This window comes from Dufourea novaeangliae, unplaced genomic scaffold (assembly GCF_001272555.1).
Source record: "Dufourea novaeangliae isolate 0120121106 unplaced genomic scaffold, ASM127255v1 scaffold89, whole genome shotgun sequence".
NCBI lineage: Eukaryota > Metazoa > Arthropoda > Insecta > Hymenoptera > Halictidae > Dufourea > Dufourea novaeangliae.
In genome coordinates this window covers 2,080,591-2,101,978 of record NW_015373988.1, presented here as the reverse complement: position 1 = coordinate 2,101,978, position 21,388 = coordinate 2,080,591, and the positions used below count along the sequence as shown (strand labels likewise).

General features: G+C 31.9%; 5 protein-coding genes across 6 annotated transcripts; 1 reads left to right on the top strand and 4 right to left on the bottom strand.

Moving 5' to 3' along the window:
* Positions 1-268: 268 nt before the first annotated feature.
* LOC107187453 (dynein assembly factor 5, axonemal) lies at positions 269-3,705 on the bottom strand. The gene is made up of 6 exons (XM_015575557.1): positions 3,003-3,705; positions 2,681-2,917; positions 2,409-2,604; positions 1,490-1,796; positions 489-1,413; positions 269-414 (listed from the first exon to the last, which is right to left on the bottom strand). Exons 1-6 carry the CDS (start codon positions 3,703-3,705, stop codon positions 269-271), a joined length of 2,514 nt encoding a protein of 837 aa, XP_015431043.1.
* Positions 3,706-4,190: 485 nt separating this feature from the next.
* LOC107187484 (phosphoribosyl pyrophosphate synthase-associated protein 2) lies at positions 4,191-6,227 on the bottom strand. The gene is made up of 6 exons (XM_015575598.1): positions 5,958-6,227; positions 5,573-5,662; positions 5,098-5,506; positions 4,754-5,026; positions 4,513-4,659; positions 4,191-4,412 (listed from the first exon to the last, which is right to left on the bottom strand). The coding sequence occupies exons 2-6, from the start codon at positions 5,647-5,649 to the stop codon at positions 4,254-4,256; spliced, it is 1,065 nt and encodes a 354-aa protein (XP_015431084.1). The 5' UTR covers positions 5,650-5,662; positions 5,958-6,227; the 3' UTR covers positions 4,191-4,253.
* A 939-nt stretch (positions 6,228-7,166) lies between these two features.
* Positions 7,167-11,281, top strand: LOC107187483 (exocyst complex component 7). The gene is given in 8 exon segments (XM_015575597.1): positions 7,167-7,175; positions 7,781-8,017; positions 8,280-8,818; positions 8,887-9,438; positions 9,515-9,749; positions 9,826-10,095; positions 10,376-10,478; positions 10,480-11,281. Coding segments are annotated over 7 exon segments (2,073 nt in total). The 5' UTR covers positions 7,167-7,175; positions 7,781-7,785; the 3' UTR covers positions 10,622-11,281.
* A 257-nt stretch (positions 11,282-11,538) lies between these two features.
* Positions 11,539-14,303, bottom strand: LOC107187474 (ras-related protein Rac1). 2 transcript variants are annotated; one of them, XM_015575587.1, is made up of 4 exons: positions 14,189-14,303; positions 13,734-13,827; positions 12,873-13,260; positions 11,539-12,039 (listed from the first exon to the last, which is right to left on the bottom strand). In XM_015575587.1, exons 2-4 carry the CDS (start codon positions 13,766-13,768, stop codon positions 11,884-11,886), a joined length of 579 nt encoding a protein of 192 aa, XP_015431073.1. In that variant the 5' UTR covers positions 13,769-13,827; positions 14,189-14,303; the 3' UTR covers positions 11,539-11,883. The 2 variants fall into 2 exon arrangements, with proteins under 2 accessions (XP_015431073.1, XP_015431072.1); XM_015575586.1 differs by having other exon boundaries at positions 13,734-14,303.
* A 1,435-nt stretch (positions 14,304-15,738) lies between these two features.
* On the bottom strand, positions 15,739-19,410 carry LOC107187532 (DNA replication licensing factor MCM4). Its single transcript, XM_015575651.1, has 8 exons — positions 19,227-19,410; positions 18,782-19,122; positions 17,454-18,346; positions 17,064-17,383; positions 16,704-16,981; positions 16,218-16,618; positions 15,933-16,143; positions 15,739-15,834 (listed from the first exon to the last, which is right to left on the bottom strand). The coding sequence occupies exons 1-8, from the start codon at positions 19,324-19,326 to the stop codon at positions 15,739-15,741; spliced, it is 2,640 nt and encodes an 879-aa protein (XP_015431137.1). The 5' UTR covers positions 19,327-19,410.
* Positions 19,411-21,388: the final 1,978 nt, after the last annotated feature.

Below are 21,388 nucleotides of genomic sequence, written 5' to 3'. Positions count from 1 at the left end.
TTGTTAATTCATACATGACGTCATTTGTTAACAGTAACATGTGTAATTTATTCGAAAATTATGCAGTCGAAATGATGTCGCAATATTTACTTTTTGCAGGCATTTAAATATACACTCATATAAAATAGTTTTTGTCATAACTATTTATTTAGGATGTATTAATGTATGTATTCTGATTTATGATAAACTTACATATACGTGTAACACATAGATAAATGCGAATTTCTTTTAAAAGGAACATTTATGTTCATATTACTTAACTCATTAGTTATAGATTTGAATCATTTCTTAAAATGCATTGACAATGTTCCAATAGTATATTTATACCCTTTTGATTTCTAAAATTTGATTTACAGTTTTGAAGCTTCTCATACAATAGTTCTGGATGCACTTTTGCTAATTCCTTTAAACTGTCTGAAAAATATAATATAATATTTTAATATTAATAGCATCTTAAATTGCAACAGTAACATAATATATATAATTACCTAGCATAACATTTTGAAATTCACTCTCTGGATCATCTAAATATATTATAGTTGTAGTATATATTGTATCTATATGTGCTTTATTAAAATGTAGATTATAATCCTTAGGTATAAAATTCAAAACTTTTACTAGAGCTTCTAAAGACGCTAATCTCACATCATCACATCCATCATCGAGTCTTTTTAAAAGTACAGGATACATTCTATGTACAAATTCTTCAGTGACATTACAGAATCTTTTTCTGACACACATTATTAAATATATGGCTCGTAAAGAATACAGTCTACTCTTTTTAGAATTGTCATCTGCAAGACTAATCAGAGTAGGAATTATTTTATCTAATTCTGAATGAATATTCTGTTCTGAAGAGTATTGAGTTTTTTCCACCAAAAGGTTCTTTTTATGTCTTTCTAAAAAAGCACACAGGCAGGCCACTGCAGCAGTGCGTACAGCTTCAGCAGTTCTTCCTGCTGTCCAAATTAATCCAGGCAGTATAAAATCTTCCAAAAACTGATTAGAGAACTTTGGATCTATAATTTCGTGTATAGATTCTTGATTAAAGTACTCCGACAACAAAATAAAATGTTTGAGTTTCAATTCAGGGTCAGCATTGTTGGCCATAGTTTGCTTCAAAATTGGTAAAATAATATCCGCATGAAGATTGAGAATTGTTTTGACATAAATTAAACATGCACAGAAAATTTGAGACTCGGGACTATGGACTGACCACGAATTGCAATCAGAAAGTAATAAAGCGAACTCCTTAATATATTCACAGTAGAGTTTCTCTACATTTTCAAAGGAGTTGATATGTGCAAGAGTATTTAATAGTTCTTTTGCTCTTAATTTTGTGGTATGTTCTTTTGTCATTGATAGAATAGTAAATATTACTATGAATAAATACTTTGATATAAGCTTGCAGTCCTAAAATTTATAAATATACTGAGATTAAGAAACGACAACAAATTTTATGTACACAAAAATTATGGAGAAAGCAAACCTCTTTGCATACTAAGATCAAAGAATAGCAACAAGAAAGTATTTGTAGTTGGTATGCTGCTTTTTTACTTTGACAGATATGCGGTTGTTGCAAGAATTTCCCAATGTCTTCCAAAAAAGGAAGAAGTGTGCTGTGTTCACTACTCTTTAAAATTGCAGAGAAAACTTTCAAATGACCTACTGATGGAGATTCTTCAAGAGTAGGAATTATCAAATGGCAGTAGGTTTTCGGATGCACAAAATATCCTAAATATTCTGCTGCCCTTTCTATGTTTTCTACGACCCTATTATCTTCGTTATTACATGCTCTGTTGAACAACTTAGTTGTTAAAAATACATGTAATTGAAAATTACAAGGTAACTTCGGTAACTCGAGAATTCCGATTTTTCTGAAATTTTGCAGGTTTATAGGGGATTTTAATAAAAGTATCACACCTTTTTTGGCTACTTTTTGGGTCTTCAGAGTAAGAACACCCGTTAAAAAGTAATCTGTTTTTTCCTGTATGTATATCTTGAAAACTATAATAAATATAAAAAAATGTTACAATAAACAATTAATGGTAATTTATGTCCTATAAATCTATCTAATGAAATAGTTAAAAAATTGTTTATTTATTTATGTAAATAACAAATTAATAATAATTTCATTGCACAGTTTTATAGGGCATAAATTACCATTAAATTTTTGTGACATTTTTTTTCATATCTATTATATTTTTCAAGATATACAGGAATATAGGGAAACACACATTAATTTTTAACGGGTGTTTTCATTCTAACGAACTAATAAGTAGCAAAAAAAATTGTCTGATACTTCTATTGAGGTCACCTATAAACCAGCGGTTTCAAAAAATCGGAATTTTCGGATTACCGAATTTCTCTTCTGAGATAATTTATAATTAAGTAGTGACACAGTTTACCGATACATAGGTGGCAGAAGTTTTTCAATGTGTTGTGTTACATCGTTTTCTATATTTAATATAAATACACAAAGTAATTGTGCAGATCTTACTCGTATATCTGCCATCCAGTCTCCTAATTCTAAACTAATTCCATTAATTAATTTACTGAAAGTTTGCTGTGCTATTACGCGACATCCTAAATTTGGCCTCGGAACTGTAAACGATATAAAAATACAATGTAATAATATAAAAAAATAATGTTTATTATAATTAACATATATTCAACATACCATTAGGATAGTGATGAGGATCCTCTGTAAGAAAATCCATTTTATCTTTCAACTTTTCATCATTCTGATTCTCTTTTATATATAATTGACCTACATCATTCCAAAAATTTGCAGCTTTCTCTCTAATTTCTTGTAACTCGTCATGAAGTCCTGTTAAAAGCAGTGGTAGAATTTTGTGCCACCAACTATACCGGTCTCTTAGATTCAAAAGCCAGCAACCTGCTATTTCTATTACAGCTAAGAAGAAGTATAAGAAATTATACTAATTATATGCTAAATTCAAATGTAATTATGATAGGAATGAGTATTGATAACAAAATACCTGCTCTAACAAGCCCATTTTGATCAAATAATTTTTCAGCTAAAGGAGTAGCCACATTTTCTATGCATTTACTATCTCCATATTGAATCAAATCTCCTATTGATATAATAGATGCGATTCTGACTCTATAATGTTGGTGTGTAAAATCACTCAAAATTGGTTTTACAAGTTTTCCAGAATGAGTATAAAAATGTCTTGATATATTCTTAGCAAATTCAGATACACAACTACAACTTTCTCTTTTAACTAGTGGGTAATTATCTGTTACAGTGCGTATTAATATTTTTATTAAGTCGTCGACATATGGTGTTAACAAGTTATTGTATTTTACTATTAATAGTTTTAATAATATAACGCATTTTAGTCTAACTTCTTCTGAACTTTCTATTAGTTCTTGAGTACCTAATCGTCTCGATAAAATTGGAAGTAAATACATAATATACTTATCATTAGGCGTTAAATTAACTATAAATAATTTCAGAACTTCTAAAGCTTGATCACGACAAATTTCTGCAGAATCGGTTAAAATTCTCAATAAAGATTTGTTTACAGCATCCCACAATTTAAAAATTTCACTTTCAGGTTGTGGTGATTCTAAAATTCGTAGAATTTCTTTCAAACCTTGCACACGTCGTTTCTTTTCTTCCGACTGTAGCATAACACAAAGTTTCATAAATTCGTGATTCGCAGTTTCTACAGACATTCTGAAAGACCATACAAGTTATAATTGTATAACTGAAATAGGTTTTAAACTATCTTTATAGAATTGTGTATTTCCATAGCAACGTTTTTATTGATCTGCTTGTCTTAACTCAAATGTTTATTAGTTTGTAATTACTAATTACACTTATACGTTGTAGGAAATAAAAGAAACTACTCTATTTCCTCCTAAATTTACATTATTATTTTACATTGTAAAGTAATATATTTATGATTTTTAAATTCTGAAACATACTTATCATTTCTCGAATATAAAGTACAATTTTCATGATATTGCAGTACTGAATTAATATTAAAACCAAGCTTTTTAATGTATCTTACATGGGCTTATTCATAAGGAAATGTGTGTGATAAATAAACCTAAATATGTAGAGATATTCAAATAATTTGATTACTGGCTTAATTATACATAGACTAGCACGTTCATTTCTCTGTAAAACAATAAACAAAATTTGATAGATATGCTTCGAGTATGGTCCCCAGGTGCGGAAACTCTTAATATATTTAAGATCTATTAGTTCATTATATTTCTTAATCCTCCAAAGTTACATTTTTAAATAAATACGACATAGATTCCTTATTGTGAATACGTCTAATAGCCTCTGCCAGTAAAATACTGATATCAACAGTCTTTATTTTTGGGCACTGCATTTTTTGAACATCATGAGGTACTGTGTTTGTTACAACAACCTATAAATAATCGATATAAATTCAACTTTTGAAACTCAGCTCTCTAAATGCTTAGTAATCTTAATTCAGTTTTACAATAACTTGTAATTTTTAATGTTACCTCATCAATTGGAGACTCTTCGATTAATCTTGGAGCATCAGAACTTAAAAGTCCATGTGTAGCTAAAACATAAATTTTGTATGCTCCCCTCTCTTTCAGAACTTCTGCTGCAGCTACATATGATTGTACATCATCTATCATGTCGTCCTGAAATTCAAGTTTTTTTTATTCATAGATAAATATAACAAATTATGCTTACGATAAGGTTTTCCTTTTATGAAGTTTGTTTAACTTTACATACCACCATGATAGCTATCCGTCCACCCACATCTCCTACAACATTAATTGGTGGTTTTTCTTTTGCAGGATGCATTGGAACACCAACTCCAACTTCCATTGTTCGAGAAGCTAAGGCAGGTGGGGAATAACGTCCATCATTCATGTCTGATTCCGCTTCTCGCTGTTCTCCATGAATCACTGCTATACCCAAACGTAATCTTTCCGCATAGCTGGTTGCTTTCTTAGCACTGCCAGGATTTCTGGCAACTATTACAGAATTGTGGTAATCTGGAATCTAGTCAAATAAATTTGTAAGTAGAAATCAAAAATGTATTGTAATTGTTTACAATTGTACAGTTTACGTACAGATTCTTGAATATATTGAAGTAAAAAAGGGCTTGCACGTAAATTGTCCACTGGAACATCAAAAAATCCTTGTATTTCTTTCTGATGTAGATCCATTGTAATTATATGAGTTAATCCGCTCTTGCAGAGCATTTTTGCTAATAATTTTGAAACTATGCAACCACGTTTACGCATTTTGCATTGTTTAGAATAAGGTAAATATGGAATGACACCAACAATATTTTTTGCTGAGGAAGTTTTACACGCATATGCCATGATCAGAAGTTCCATTATGTTGTTGTTTACATCTTTGGTTCCAGTCTGAATAATGTAAAGATCTTTACTGCGTACAGAGTCTCCAATTTCAACCATAGTTTCCCGATTCGATTTATGATATACAGAACATCCTCCATGCTTAACACCCAATCGACTTTAAAGTAAAAAGATTACATGAAGTGTAATAAAATATTTAGAATCTGCATTCGTGGAAACTTACTTGGCAATTAGGTTTGCAAGCTCTGGATGTGAATTACCTGCGATGAGTACAATATCAGATGATACAGGTTTATCCATATTTCAACTGTTTCTAAAAAAATAAAATATGCAATTTATGTAAATCATAAAGGAATTAATTTCTTAAGTAACTTTTTTTATTAAAAACAAAGAGTAACAGAATCTTAATGAATTATAAGAAACATATAGATTAACCAATTACAACAACTGATTATTTTGAGAAAGTATCTTATAATTTACAAAATTACGATACAGGTTTAAAATTCATACTACAGTATGTGCTATAGTATGTTTTTAATTCTGAAAATAAAGTTTTTTATTCATTCATATAATAATTTTTTTAACCCTGTAAGTTATATGTTACTAACTGTTTGATGGAAACACAGAAAGTTATAGGTTGAAGAACATCCGACTTCCTCGGGTTTTGTTCACGGTGGCCTTCGACGATTTACCACGATTTACTACTTGCCAGTTGTTATCAGTATACTTGCTTCTTATTGTTAATTCTTAAACAGCTGTTTAACTCAGAAGTGCCAACTTTTTCTTACGAAGACAGTTTAATACATACGTTATATGATTTGTATCATACTTTTCTATACCTATATATTATTTGTTTTTAAGTACTATTAAATAATTAAATAATTGCTATTGACTCTTCGCAGAATGCGTTCGTCGTATATATGATTATCATATATATAAATACAGTGTGATGCTTAATTCAATTTTTCAATTTATTAAATTATCTTCTTAGGCATGCATAAATACAGTACTATTCATACATGAGTACACAATCGCCATCCTATACATTTTCTTTCTATGATATAGAAAGTAAAGCTTCTACAATTCAAATATCTTATTCACGTAACAATTTAGCAGTGTTATCTGTTATTAATTTGAAATAGGTGTATTATCTTAAGTTCCATCCCGTGATATACACAAGTTATTATCTAAGTATATACTATATAGATGAAGTTAAATACGGTATTACTCGAAGTATATTGAATAATAATAAACTTCTATCTATATTACTATTGTACTTATATATATAATTTCTATAAATTAGTAGACTAAATATATTTTCTGCTTTCATCTTCGTAACTAATTATTACTATTATTAGCTACTACCAGAAAATATTGCGATGATTTGATTTTTATATAAAAACAAAGCACTCAAATGCCAACAAATAAACAAAACATATATAAGATTGTATAAAGAGAAAAAACAATTTATAAAACGATAAAGCGCTGTGAGGAACTGTTAATGGCGTTAATACATTAAAGAAACTATTGAAAAAAGTTTCATATAAATGAGTCAGAAGAGACTCGATAAAAATTGACTACCATGATTGAGTGTTGGCAATACTATTCAATACTTCTACATATATATTTATTACTATTTATCTATTTAGTAGTATAACCCTACAATTCTGTACTCGAATTGACGTAAAAACATCCTATTAAGTGTCTAATTTATGTTATTGTGTAATTAATTGATACTATTTAAAAAGTGTGTAAACGTTTCTAATGAAAGATTAATTTTCGTATATTATAATAATATATTTAAAAAACTCCAAGTTTATTGCCACGTAAGTTATCATTCATAACAGGACTATTTATAATCGTTAGATTCTAGATTTTATACATTTATAGTAAATAAACCTAACTGAAACACAATGAAATAAAAATTTTATTTGATTGCAACACAGGTATTATTTGTTTATTTACTATATGAAAACATTAATAGAGAATACAAGTTTACATTTAATTTCTATTTTGATAAATGATTCAAGATAAATATTATTTAGATAAATCATAATATTATTTGTGATCTACAGTGAAGCCCAGATATTACTACACCACTTATAACAGCTGACCGTATATTGCATCCAACTTGCTTTCTAAGTTCAGTTCCCATACACATTACTTTATATATATTTTCATTCTGCTTATAACAACATTCGTTTACAGCAAAGTAATTTCTCTGTCCCTTGAATGTCGCTATAAACGGACTCCACTGTATTTGAAACCCCAAGGTTAAACAGACCTATAAAATTCCTTGTTGATTAAAATTTTATACCTTAAGCATTCCATTTGTTGCTTTCCACGGATGTGTTTATTATATGTATGCTTTCAAGTTTAAAATATGATAATAATTGTTTATATTTAACAGATATACTTTGATTTTTTGTAGACAAAATGATACATGCTACAAGAACAGATACTTCCGAAAGAAGATTTGAAATACAATGTAAATTAGAGACAGAGATTGCCTCTTTAGAAGCATTGAAGGAAGCAGAAGAAAGAAGTAGAAAATTAACTAACAATGTTGTTGGAATTCTTTCTTCTTTGGAACAACGTCTTGCAACATTACGACGTACTATACTTCCTGTTTATAATGAAACAGGGAATCTCCAAGCACAACAACAAAGTACTAGTTTTATTATTACATGTATTAAGTACACAATATTTATCTACTCATATTGCTTTATAAGAGATACATATCTTTATAATGATTTCCAATTATTAGAGTGTTATTACGTATACATATACATACTGCAATGGCTATCTGTATATTCTTTTATTTCTTATTGTATTGAATATTCGATTAGAAAGATTGAATATTATGCCTGATCATACGCATCTACTAATGTTAATGAAATTTGATTACATATTTACTTATCTTCTAACAGATATAGAAAGGACTTTGAATGCATTAGACCATGCTATTGGATATTATGGGGTTTGCCAGGAGGTAGAAGGGGCAGTACAAGCAGGTCCAGGAGGATCCGGAGGATTAGACAGTTTGTTAGAAGCAATGAATCGTTTATATAATGCACAGCGTTATTTTCAAAAAAATAATCCAAGTTCAGTGGAATTAGAGAACATAACAAGTTTATTTGTTGTTGGACTAGACGCTTTATATGCAGAATTCCATGATATTTTAACTAGGCAAAGTAAACCAATATTGCCAATTGTTCTCTTGGATTTAATTGGTTCTGACGAAGATACTAGTGGCGAAGATGCGCCGCAATCGCTTTGTCAATTACCAGAAAGTATTCTAGGGGATTTATTTAAAATTTCTGGGTGGCTTGAGGAGAGAGGACACCGTAAACATGTAAAAATTTATGCGTCTGTACGTTCTACAATTGTTTTACGATCTTTACAACTGTTAAAAGAACACCAGAGAAGTGCCAGTGGTGGCAGTACACATGCCGGAAGCCCGTTACCAGTAAGAACTTACATCAAATAACATATATCTAATCTCTCAAAGATCAACAATCCTATTACATTTTATAGAAAGCAAAATTTGCCACCAGACATTCATTAGGAGGTCAAGAAGCTAGTGGAAGAAGAGCTTCTAAAAGACTACAGCATGCTATTGAGAAGAAAGCTAGTAGAATGTTATTAAAGGCTTCTCAAACTACTGGTTTGGGACTATCCCTGACCGCGTCTAGAAAACCACCGCCACAATTGTCCGCACATTCTGTAGAGGATACAGCGCCAGATGAACAAGAAATGGAGAATTATCTGTTATTAACAGTTGGTCTTCACAAGCTTATGCAAGCGGAACGATCGTTGGTTGCCAAAATTTTGCCAGCTACTTTGCAGGCACAGGTTTTAGAAGCCACTGTGCGTGAAGCTATGGATCTTGTAGCTCATGATGGCGAAAGTATAGCAACCCGTGCTAAAAGATGCATTGTACGGCGTGACTTTTCAGCAGTGTTAGTAATTTTTCCGATTTTAAAACATCTCGGAGAACTAAAACCGGACCTGGAGCGGACTGTTGAAGGCTGCGATTATGCTCTCAGGTCAAAATTCACTTCCGTGCTAAACACTTTAAACGTAACTGTACGTTCTATCACAGTCATATCTTGGAGACTTATTTTTTTAATTAAAATGTTATAATGCATACTTCTTTGTATAGGGAGCAAAAGCATTGGAAGACTTTGCGGAAAGTGTTCGGAATGAATCCAATTCTATTTTACCTAAAGACGGAACTGTAGCAGAAAGTACGAGTAATGTTTTAGTGTTTTTAGAGCAACTAGCAGAATATGCAGATACTGCGGGAATTGTTTTAAGGCGTAGTACTGATATGGAGGGTACTGTTTCCATAAAACAATCTGAAAATATGTGTAGGATTGTTCTCGGAACGTATATCAGTTAGTACAATTGCTTCCTCTCTAAAAATCTTATAAAAAATATGGATCTTATTAATCATATTTTCATTTGTTTTAGAAAAAGTATTAGCACAATTAAATTTAGCACTTGTAAGTAAAAGTGATACTTGTTATTCGGATGGTGCACTGCGAGCTCTCTTTCGTTTAAATAATCATAATCACGTCGTAAATGCACTACGTCGTAGTTCGTTAATGGAACTACTATTATTAGCGGAACCAAGTGCAGAACAATCATACCACGACCTTTTATTACGTGATAAAAACAATTACGTCTCGACTACATTTGCAAAAGCACGCACTTACCTCGAACAACCCATTGACGAGCCAGGTTTGTATTTCTTAATATTACTATCTATTGTCGTTTAAAATAAAGAACTACCTTTTTATTTTTATTTATTTTTACATATAAAATTGCATTTCTGCCTGTGACAAATTATTGAATAGTTATCAAGTGTATTAATAATATTGAAAATAATAGAAATTTTGTAAAGTGTGTATAAATAGCGTGTAACATAGTCACGGTGATTATATAATATGCATGAAACACATAATACTTAAGTAAAAGTTAACAGGTAAATAAATTTGTAAATGTGCTGTTATTTCCATAGAACCAGGAGCAAAAACGTTGAAAGAAAAATTCTTAGGATTTACCCGGGAATTAGAGGAGGTCGCAAAGTGTCAGCGCTCTTATTCGGTGCCTGATGCTCGATTTTCGAGTCATTGTCCCCCTTTACACTCTCTTTCATAACAAATACCGTGGAATATCGTTTTCCAAGAATCCAGCTAAATATATAAAATATACTCCCGAACAGATATCCGCACTGATCGATACGTTCTTTGACACGACAGCATAATGAATAACTAGAAAAATTTAATAAACACCCATTTAATAAAGCATATTTAGTTACATTATTTATGATATTTTTTTTTTATGGACTGAATCCCCGTTCCCCGGATAGATTGCACAGGTCAGTGGATCTGCGACGATTGAAATAGATCTCGGTCCAGCCCCACTTTATATATATTTATAATATATATATAAAAAACAAGTAACGTTCGATTTAGATTCAGCAGCTTATACATGTAAAATGATAGTAATAGGAATACAGTTTGAACTTTTACCATTTATGTACAATTACTTGTTATATAGAATAATTCCTTTTTCCGTCTTTCTCTCTTGGCTTTTATATGCACTCTCAAACATTCACTCACGCATACTATATTTCCCCACCTCTGATTATTAAACTTTTGTATTTTATCTGTTCAGCCATGTTGTGCGCATAAATTACAGCAACATGAAGACGCGGCAAAGAGGCAGAGAATTAGAATCGCACTCGTATTGCTCACCTCTAAAACTTAGATGACTATCTTATACCATGGTATGTATGTAGTAATATCAACCAATTTAGTTAAAGATGGAAGTCATTTTATGTGATTTGCAACTGTACATTTACTACGAAAGATACAGATTTGTATATATTGCTAACTGGCTCCAAGCGGAATTATTAGCTGGATCAAAGAAAAATGTTCATTATAAAAAAAGAAAAAAGAATAGTAACATATAAGATATAAAGAAATTATTAGTATATAATTGCGATATCTGAATACTTTTTGCGTTAATATTTTTTGTTATATTAATCTCCTTCCATACCGAAGCATTTAAAAATGGATAAACATTCTTTTTATCTAAAATATACAATGCACAATTGCATAAAATGGTTTACCTCTTCGATTAAATTGATTAGTATCCAATGTGCACACAAACGCACGCATATAGTAATGTTTTGTTTCCTTACGATTCATATGTAATAACTAATATTAATAACACACTCTAATATACTGTACATTATCAGTTCAGTTTTCATTTGGCTTCCTTTCTCTGTTCAGAACATTTAGCTAATGTCCGAAACACTTAAACTGCGTATATACTTCTCTTTTACCTTTTTCATACGCATTATACAAATTGATTTGTGCGCTTTTATGGCAGATGCTTGTAGAGAGAGATGGACCATACGGCATTTTTCTTTATCAGAGTTAGACGTCCTGCTGCAATCGAGTCCGATCGGAGGAGGGGTAGTACATTTACACGTGCTCCGCCGTCGTCGGACATTTAATATTATAGGAGGAAACATCTGCGTTTTGGTTTTACTTGCAGAACAGGGCACAATACTGCACGGATCGCTTCATCAAATACTGTTTTCAATCCTTTTTGAGTCAGGGCTGAACATTCTAAATATTTTACTGCTCCGATTTCTTTTGCCATTGTTAAACCCTAATAATGATTTAAAATAAAGTCAGTATTTACAAATTAATATGCTGCATAGTAATAGATATATTAATTTAATAGGGGGACTTGTAATAAATTACAAAACATTGGTAATAACTAATGTTTGCTGGTTACATCTGCATAACCATTACAGAAATAGATTTATGAAAATATCTGCATAACATCATCCCAGTTTACAAAGTCACTAATGTATCATTCTTAATGTACATTATTAATATTATTACTAATACTGAAGGAACCTTACTTGATTTATGATTTTTCATTGTTAAAATGTAATAACACATGTTAATTACAAATAGTGTGGTAGTCTATTTATTTGTCTATCTTTTTTACGCATTAGTATGAGTACAGAAAAATATTATAAATTATATGAGCAATTTAACCATTAATTTAAAACCAATTATATAAAAACTTATTGGATAAACGAGAACTGGCATAATCGAGGGATATCCAAATGTAGATTTCAAATCATGAATACTATGTACTAATTCTAATAGGCTGTTATAGAATATTTGATAATTGTTCTCACTCATGTTGTAGTTTTATGAATTCATCAATAATATTTTATCATGAAAGAGTAAACACCTGAAGGAAACATTCTGTATTTTCTCATTGGAAATGAGATAATCTTAATTTCTGTTTTTTTTTCACAATTATTCTGATTATATTTCTTTGGTTTTGCAGATTTCAATATTGTAAAAATTTCTATAGAATTCAATTGGAAATTATTAATACTGTAACAGAATTTTGGTTTCCAAGTCCCCGATTTAAAATTTCTGCTTTAATCATTGATAGCAAATTAATAAAGTAATACATGCCTGAGGATATGTAATTGGTGCCAATTTCTTGTCTTTTAATCGTTCGATTGTCTCCTTGTCCTCACGCAAATCTAATTTAGTCCCTACTAAAATGATAGGAGTGGCTGGACAATGATGACGCACCTCTGGGTACCACTTGGCACGAACATTTTCAAAACTGGCTGGGTTGACCAAAGAGAAACAGATCAAAAAGACATCTGTTTGAGGGTAAGACAATGGTCTTAGTCTGTCATAATCTTCTTGGCCTGCTGTGTCCCATAAACCAAGATTGATTGGTTTGCCATCCACCATAACATTCGCAGAATAATTATCGAACACAGTTGGGATATATTCCCCGGGAAAGGCATTGGTAGTGTAGCTTATGAGGAGGCATGTTTTACCTACTGCTCTGTAGAAATTAACCAATTACAAAAAATTAAACTGATTGTACGCATCTACAATAGCAAAATCTTCATCAGAGAAAGGTTACTTATAGATTGAATAAGAACTGAAAACATACATTCCATTAAACGGTGTTAATAATGAAATCAGAATTATAAGTAAACTTAAAACACCATAAAAAGAGAGGGAGGGGAGAAAAGAGATAGCAGAAAGTGAAAGAAAAACATCGAAGTAATATATTATGGAGAATTCAACGATAATTTTAAAGTGGGACATTCATTTTCTTTTTTTGTTTTATAAATTTGACAAAGAAATAGATAAAAAAAAAATGCAGTGAAATGAATAACGGGTGTGGTGCCTGCTTTGAAATAGTTCTTGATCAGGAAAAACCAATCGTCAGATCCCTAGATCGCAGTACGGATCGAAAAGAGGAAAAGACAGAAAATTGAGAAACATTATAATAAATTTGAAAATACTCACCCGTCCCCTACGACAACGCACTTAATCGCCTGCATCCTGAAGGTTGGGAACCGTTCACAAGTAGAAATATCCACGTAAATTCGCAGGAAGGGGGCTAGTTCGATTCGACAGAGCACGAAAGATTAAGAGAGACAGAGAAGGGATTTGAAGTGTCGTGAAACAGAGAAAGAGAACACACACAGAATGAATGCAAGAGAGATGGATGAATGGTGTCAAACGTAAGGTAGAAGAAGATCATAGAACGAGAGGAAAAGTAGATAGAAGAGATCGAGAGGAAGAAAAAAAGCAAATATAAAAAAATATTATATGCATGAAAATATAAAAGCCCGAATATAACTGATATTTCGTATAATTTTTCCTTGTCTTGTAATAGACACAGTAGGGGGTCTTTGCTCGAATGCAGCACTCCTGACCTCAATCTGTGGCCTTAATTATGATTATAGGTTTTTATTTACCATTAAAGACTGGAAATAGTGTTTTTACGAACACAACCAGTTTTAACAAAACTTATACAATACTTTAAATTTATGGATATACATAAATATTACTTCGAAAACAAATTTCTCTTGAAAAGACTCCGTTCAAGTGAAAGTCAAGAGGCACATAGAGTTACAATTGGAACACAACCAATTAGAGATGGCGTGCAAAATCACTAACGGTGATTTATCACAGTGATCGCCGAATCACGATCACGGTCGTGAATGAAGTTAAATCACGACCGTGATTGCGATTTTTTTATCTTGAATGAATTTGCTCACTGAGCTCGTAAGTCCTTGATCTTTAAACAGAAAAACGTATTCAATATGATTTTACGCTAATTACATTACTATTCGTGTTTGTAAAAATCAGTAGAAAAAACAAGAAATTCTAAAAAATTTATTCATTATTCTTGATTGTTTCTAATTATTTCTTCACTTTATACGATATAACTCGAATTTTTGTTTTGATGTCGTTAATATAAAATATACAGATTATGTGTCGCGTGTAAAGAACTGTTAGGTTTCTCCACCAATCAGAAACGATCACGAGAAATCACGAATTACTGTGAAAAATCACCGTGATTGGGATCGGACGTGATCAAATCACGAGTGATTCACAAGTAGCAGTTCACGCCATCTCTACACCAATGCAGTGTATTAGTTTGGAAAGTACTTTTGCGGATGCGCATTAATGAAGTTCACGCACACCAATTCTACCAATTTTTAAGGATGATGCACGTATACATAGCATGAAAATTAATTCAAATATGTGCACATACAGAGTGATTATTAACAAACAAATTCTCAATTTTAAGATCTTTAATCAGACAGCTAGTTTTTAATGAAAAACCCTATATCCTGTTCGTTACACTAAATAATGTTGACAGTATTTTTTGTTACACAAGCTATGTATTTAAAAAATATTACGTTTGTTCATTCCAGTTCATTTCGTACTATATTGCGTAAGTACATTCTTATGATCATAGTTACCTTAAGTTTGTTTATACATATACTTATTTATATTTGTAACTTGCATAATACTAGATAGCGGATTGTATGCATTTATAGTATACATATATGTATAGAACAGAATTACATTAGATACTCTATTAATGTTTAGAAATGGTCTTATTTTATGTTTAATATGCTTAAAATGTTAACGGAAGAAATAAATTTCGATTTAGTTCCTATACCTGTAAATTGATTAATGAACATAAAATTTCATAAACATCCACAGCCTAAAAATAACTAATACAAATTGTTTATTTATTTATCAGGATGGTATAATCTCAAAATAAAAATTTTTAAATATAGGACTGATTTTTACAAATTTATTAAATAAAGTTTGCTGTAGTACATAAAAATAAAAGTAATATTGGTAGATTGAACAATATCATTTATAAAACATATTTGAAAATATCAGTTTTATTTTAAAAATAATGTGCGTAACATATTCATTAATGCACATTTAGTTTGATTTGTAAATTATGTATAAAAATAATAAAAGGTATGTGAAGCATCAATAATTATGAAATGCGAATACTGCTTTTTCCAATTATAGTTACTACTCCGTTGTCTTGTAACTCCCGTAAAGCATCTTCGAACATGTCTCTAGTAATCATCTAATAAAGAAATATTAATGTTATTTAAACATTGTTTGTGTTAATATTATTAATGCAATATAATTATAATATAAAATTAGGTGTATATTTTTACAGACCAATTCAGATGACTGCCTAATTTCAGCAAGAAGCTTTTGTTGATTGAGTATGTGACCTTTGCCCTTGTTTTCAATAAGTTTTTGAAGCGCATCGCATAATTCCTTTTTCTTTTTTCTAGCGATTGAAGATATACCAGTAGTTAAAATAGTAATATCTATTTTACCACTCAGTGGATCCATAGCCGATTGCTTCAATGCTTCTCTATGTAATCTATTGTATGAAATTAAATGTTTGAACATATTCTAAATTATTGTTTATTTTAACAATTTTATCTCATTATGTACCTCCAAGCTTCTTCAACATCTAGCAATTCTACTATAGGACTAAACCGTAATTTAGCATGTGCTTCGGACAATCTTATCAGAGATTCTAATTGTCTAGGGTATGCTGTTATTTGTCCACGTCCTCTTCCAACTCTTCTCATATCAACGTAAGCTTGTATTAGTCTCTGTTGACTTTCCTCATTGAGAACAGGATGTATATGCTCCTTTGCAAATACTATATAGTCGCGAACGATGCTTCTATTTAATTGCTCATCTTCATCTTCTTCTTGTGTTTTATAATACAAGGACACCATATGAGTTGCAAGTTTGCTGTCATATGCATCGTTTTGTGGATCCAACATTAAAAATATCAAATCAAAGCGAGAAAGTAAAGTGTGGGGTAATTTTACATTTTCGATCACCTAGAAAAATATATACATGTAAAAAAGAATATATGAATAATAACTACAAAACACAGTAGTAAAACCATTTTGTCAGATTTAATACAGTTTTATTTTTGTTCCATTGAGATTCACATGGATTAGCTGCAGCAAGTATACTGGTCCTAGCATTCAATTGACAAATAATGCCAGCTTTAGCAATACTTAAAGTCTGTTGTTCCATTACTTCATGTAATATCGATCTTGCACTCTCACTCATTTTGTCAAATTCATCGATACAACATATTCCATTATCTGCAAGTCCCAATGCTCCTGTCTGTAATATTAGTTGTTTAGTTTCTGGATCTTTCGTTACATAAGCTGTTAAACCAACAGCACTGGAACCTACAATGTTTATTTATTATATGCATCGAATAATGTTCATAACATAAATTTTTATGTGTACAGTATACATATATTGCTTCACCTTTCCCGCTGGTGTATTGAGACCGTGGTATCAAATTATAAACATATTGCAGTAACTGCGATTTACTTGTACCAGGATCACCACAGAGTAATATGTTAATATCAGGTCGAAAATGTTTCCCATATATCGTCGAAGACTTTCTAGTTCCACCAAATAATTGTAATATAATACCCTTTTTTACATCATTATTTGCATATATACTAGGAGCAATATGTCTTGCTAATCGTTCATACACATCCTTCTTTTGTGACAACGTTTTCAGAAGTTCTATTCTCTCTGGTGCGAAATTATGTTCCTTGCCATCTTCTTGGTCGTGTAGTCTATAATGTGTCCGTAATAAACCATGAGAATCAAGAAGCTTTGAAAAATATTTAGCTACCTTTTCCTCACCTCTTTGAGTCATGTTTTCTAAAGTGAACTACATCAACAAATGTTTTGTAAACAGCTTGCAAATTATGTTCGAAACGAGCCTTATGCGTGCTCGCTCTATAAATTCCAGTAACAGAGACCCTGTCACCAGGCATAACAGCATCTACTAAATTATTATGGGCGAACAATGTGATAGTATGAGGAGTTTGTCCTTGTGGCATTTCATCCGGAGCTTCTTGTAATTTGATCATTTGTTTGTCAGAAAAATGACTCATATTGTGTATCAAAGTAAAAGAATATTTATGCGAACAAGATGTACATACTGTAGGATCTTTTGTTTTTCCTTTCTCAATTTCAACAAGAGTCGTAAATGCGCAAACGCTACATTTAAAGTAAGCTTCTCGCATTTGCGGAATCAATCCTGACACTCTAGTGACCATTCCTGGTATAGTAATTAACTGATCAACATCACAGGGATTCAAGTCCCTCATGGATATAGTTTTAGCCACATTGAAAGGACGCACTTGAATTTGATGTTCCAGTACAGCTGCTGGAAATTTCTCAAAAAACAATTCATTTGCTGCCATATCTAGTGTCGGTATCACCTCTTGTGGATACGAAACTAATTGTTGATAAAGGTGCCCATCAAAAGATCTCACATGAGCACAATTGACATTTAAATATGGATCCTCTAAGGTATGTATTTCTTCCAGTTTCTGAAGATACAAAGGGTCTGTTAAATTCATGTTTTCTGGTAATTCGTCATTCTCGGCATCTGGATCAATAAATTGTTGAAAAAACAACTTGAATTGCTCTTTGCATTGATTTATAACTACATTTGTGCCCCACACAACCAACTGAGGTCCAGCTGCATCACTCTCCGATGTTCTTGGAACATTCTGTATTTCTGGAATCTGTTGTCATGGTTAAATTATTAGATTTTATTAGCACGATTATTGGACTGCAGACTTTATGCATTTATAGAAAGTTTATTGTCAAAACTCCAAGATAATACAAAGTTTAATAGAAGTCAATAAAGTTTTTAGTTTAGTCAGATCCCAGAAGAATTCATAATATTGTAAACTAATTTCTGTAAATGAATCCATAAAAATCTGTATTTGCATAAACATCTGTTATCTAATAATTACAGATGTTGCATAAAATATGTTTATATATTCACTATAACATTACTGAAATTTAAGCAGTAATTTCTTTTTCAAACAAGAATGAGGTATGATTATTTAAATAATCTTTCATTTTTTTTCTTATTTAAAAAGTAGAGAATAACATTACAAAAGATAGCACTGATGAAAACAATCAAGCATTTTTGGAGTATATTATCCACTTACTGGGTCTTGTAATGAAAATTGACGCAAACGTTTGTCAGTATTTATGTCTGGTCTATGTCGCATTGGCGTGCCTCGAATTCCACTTCTTGGAGTGCGAATTGATCCTAATGAACTTGGAGTGCCATAATTTACTGGTGATGACAATTGCAAACCATTTTCTGATCCCATTTGTCCAGAATTGTCCAAGAGGCGATCACCAGATCCAGCGGCACTATCACGTTCAGAAGAAGCAAGAATTGTAGCAGCTCGGTTCTCAGGATCTGTATTTCTTCGTACACCACTGGTGCCCCATCGCAAGGGGGTTTCCACATTATTTTCAACTGCATTACGGGCAGCAGTACCTTATGTTCAAAACATACAATACTTATACATGTATGCTCTCTTATAATAAAAATAACAGAAAGATAATATAATTATTATAATAACCTTTGAATAAAATACTTACGGGGTGTACCAAAGGCAGGAGACCTAGTTCCCTGGCTTTGTCTTCTAGGCGTTCTAGCAGGACTTCTATTTGTTCCCGACGATCTCACAGGACTCGACATTATTTTCTATTAGTTTTGAAAATTTTTCTTCGAGTATAGACAAAGGTGTCAACAAATTACTTCCCCGCGTTTCTAAATGCTCGTTACAACGAGTTGCAAAGAGTGGCATCAGACAGTGTTGGAATTAAGATTGCGCGACATCTACTGTTCATTAGCATTAAGAATAAATCTTACCATCAGAATAGTTTGACCACTGTACCACAGATGAGGTATAAGAATACATAGACCATTCATCTTACGACCGATAAATAGTTGCCGCGGAATATTATGTAGTATTTACCAGTTCGTCGAGTGCAGATAAGAGAGATAGCCTCCTAAACCCCTTGGCCTCCAATCACCAATGACCGCTAATGGTTGGTGATGCTAAAAAACAGTCGATTAGAACCTAATAGAAACTTGAAACCTAATAGAAAATACAAAAAAAAATCGGAGCTGTTAGTCGAATTTGGATAGTAGAGAGGACCCCTTGAATCTCCTTCACCAGTGTCCACCACTGGTGAGCAATCGGAGATGAAGACGTAGGAAGACCCCGACGAGGTCCACAGACGCGAGTGAAGTGAGGATTTTCCGTGGCGCGCGGTTACCGCGAGGTCGTGAGTTTGCGCGAATAGGTACGCGAAAATCAAGCGCAGTGGAAAATCGAGCGCACCAAAAATTATTTCCTGATTAATTTATTATATCTAACAAAGTAAGTGTTATAACAATTACCTTTCTGGGGGATATTGTTAAACAATCTGTCAGCTGCTGTATAATGCAAATTGTTATTGTTTATAACAAATAGGAATCGAGATACACAGAAACTTATAAGATATGGATTGTTTAGTGAAATGTTACATGTAATTACTTTTACTTTATTGCAAACTATTAAACAATGACTATGTAATAATGTTCGTAGTGATTGTTAACTAAAAATTATTTAATTCAAATATGCCTTTCTAGAGATTTGTGCGAGAAACTCGTAAAAATTTGTGGAAAATAAGAATTTCTCGATCGACGTTTGATTGTTTGTATCCTTGACAATAACTGTTATAATTTTAAGCATAGAAAATTTGGCTTACTTTAAATTATTTCACAATAAATTAAATATTTTCGATAATGTAATATTTATAACAATAACATTTTCGGTGCGGGTTGTTAAACATTCTATCAGCTCTGTTTTAATGCAAACTGTTATTGATTATAACAAATAGAAATCGAGGTACACAGAAATTTGTACGAAATGAATCGTTTTATGAACTTCTATAAGGAATAAATTTTATTATATTGCAAATTATTAAACAATTACTATGTGATAATGTTCGTAGTGATTGATAACTAAAAATTAGTATGTTGTGTGTATGTAATATGATTTATTTTTCCGTTTAAAAAAAACGGCCAAAATCAACGATATCTCTGATCGTTAAAATTGCTTTTTAATTGGTGACACGCTGGAGCAGAAGACGAACAAAAAGAACTACACACAGGAAAAAGGGGTTTGCGCGCAGGACCGACCCTTCGGGCGAAACGTGAAATCGCTGCAATTGCGGTTGCACCCCTAACGTGAAAAATATAATGACCCTTTTACTTGAAAACAAAAAAAAGAGTGGAGAGACAGAGACAGAGAGACCTGAAAAGAGTCACTCCTATGGAGGAGAGCAGACTGCAGGTCGATATAATCCCTCCATTGATTGAAGTCGATGTTCTGTCAGAATTCTCTACCCCCGAGGACTAACGCTCCCGTAGTGGGGTGAGCCGTACGAATAAGGGAGAGAACACTGGCCGTCGACCCCGGGTTGTTCAGTTGCCTTACGAAACGCGCCACGAGTCGTTCCTCTGGCTCACTACTAATCGCGTCCAATTCGACGAATAATTTCTTTCGTAATTTTTCGTCTGTTTTTTTCTTCTTATTTCCGTTAAATGAATCGTTCGACAGTTCGCGCGGTTAATAACGTCGTCCCTGCGTGTGATGTGCTGAGAGAAAAGGTGCGAATTCGCGTTTACCTGTACAAAACCCTGGACACCCTCATCTCGTTGCTGATTGTGTTTGATACTGTTCAATCGATTTTTGCGCTCGCAAAATTGC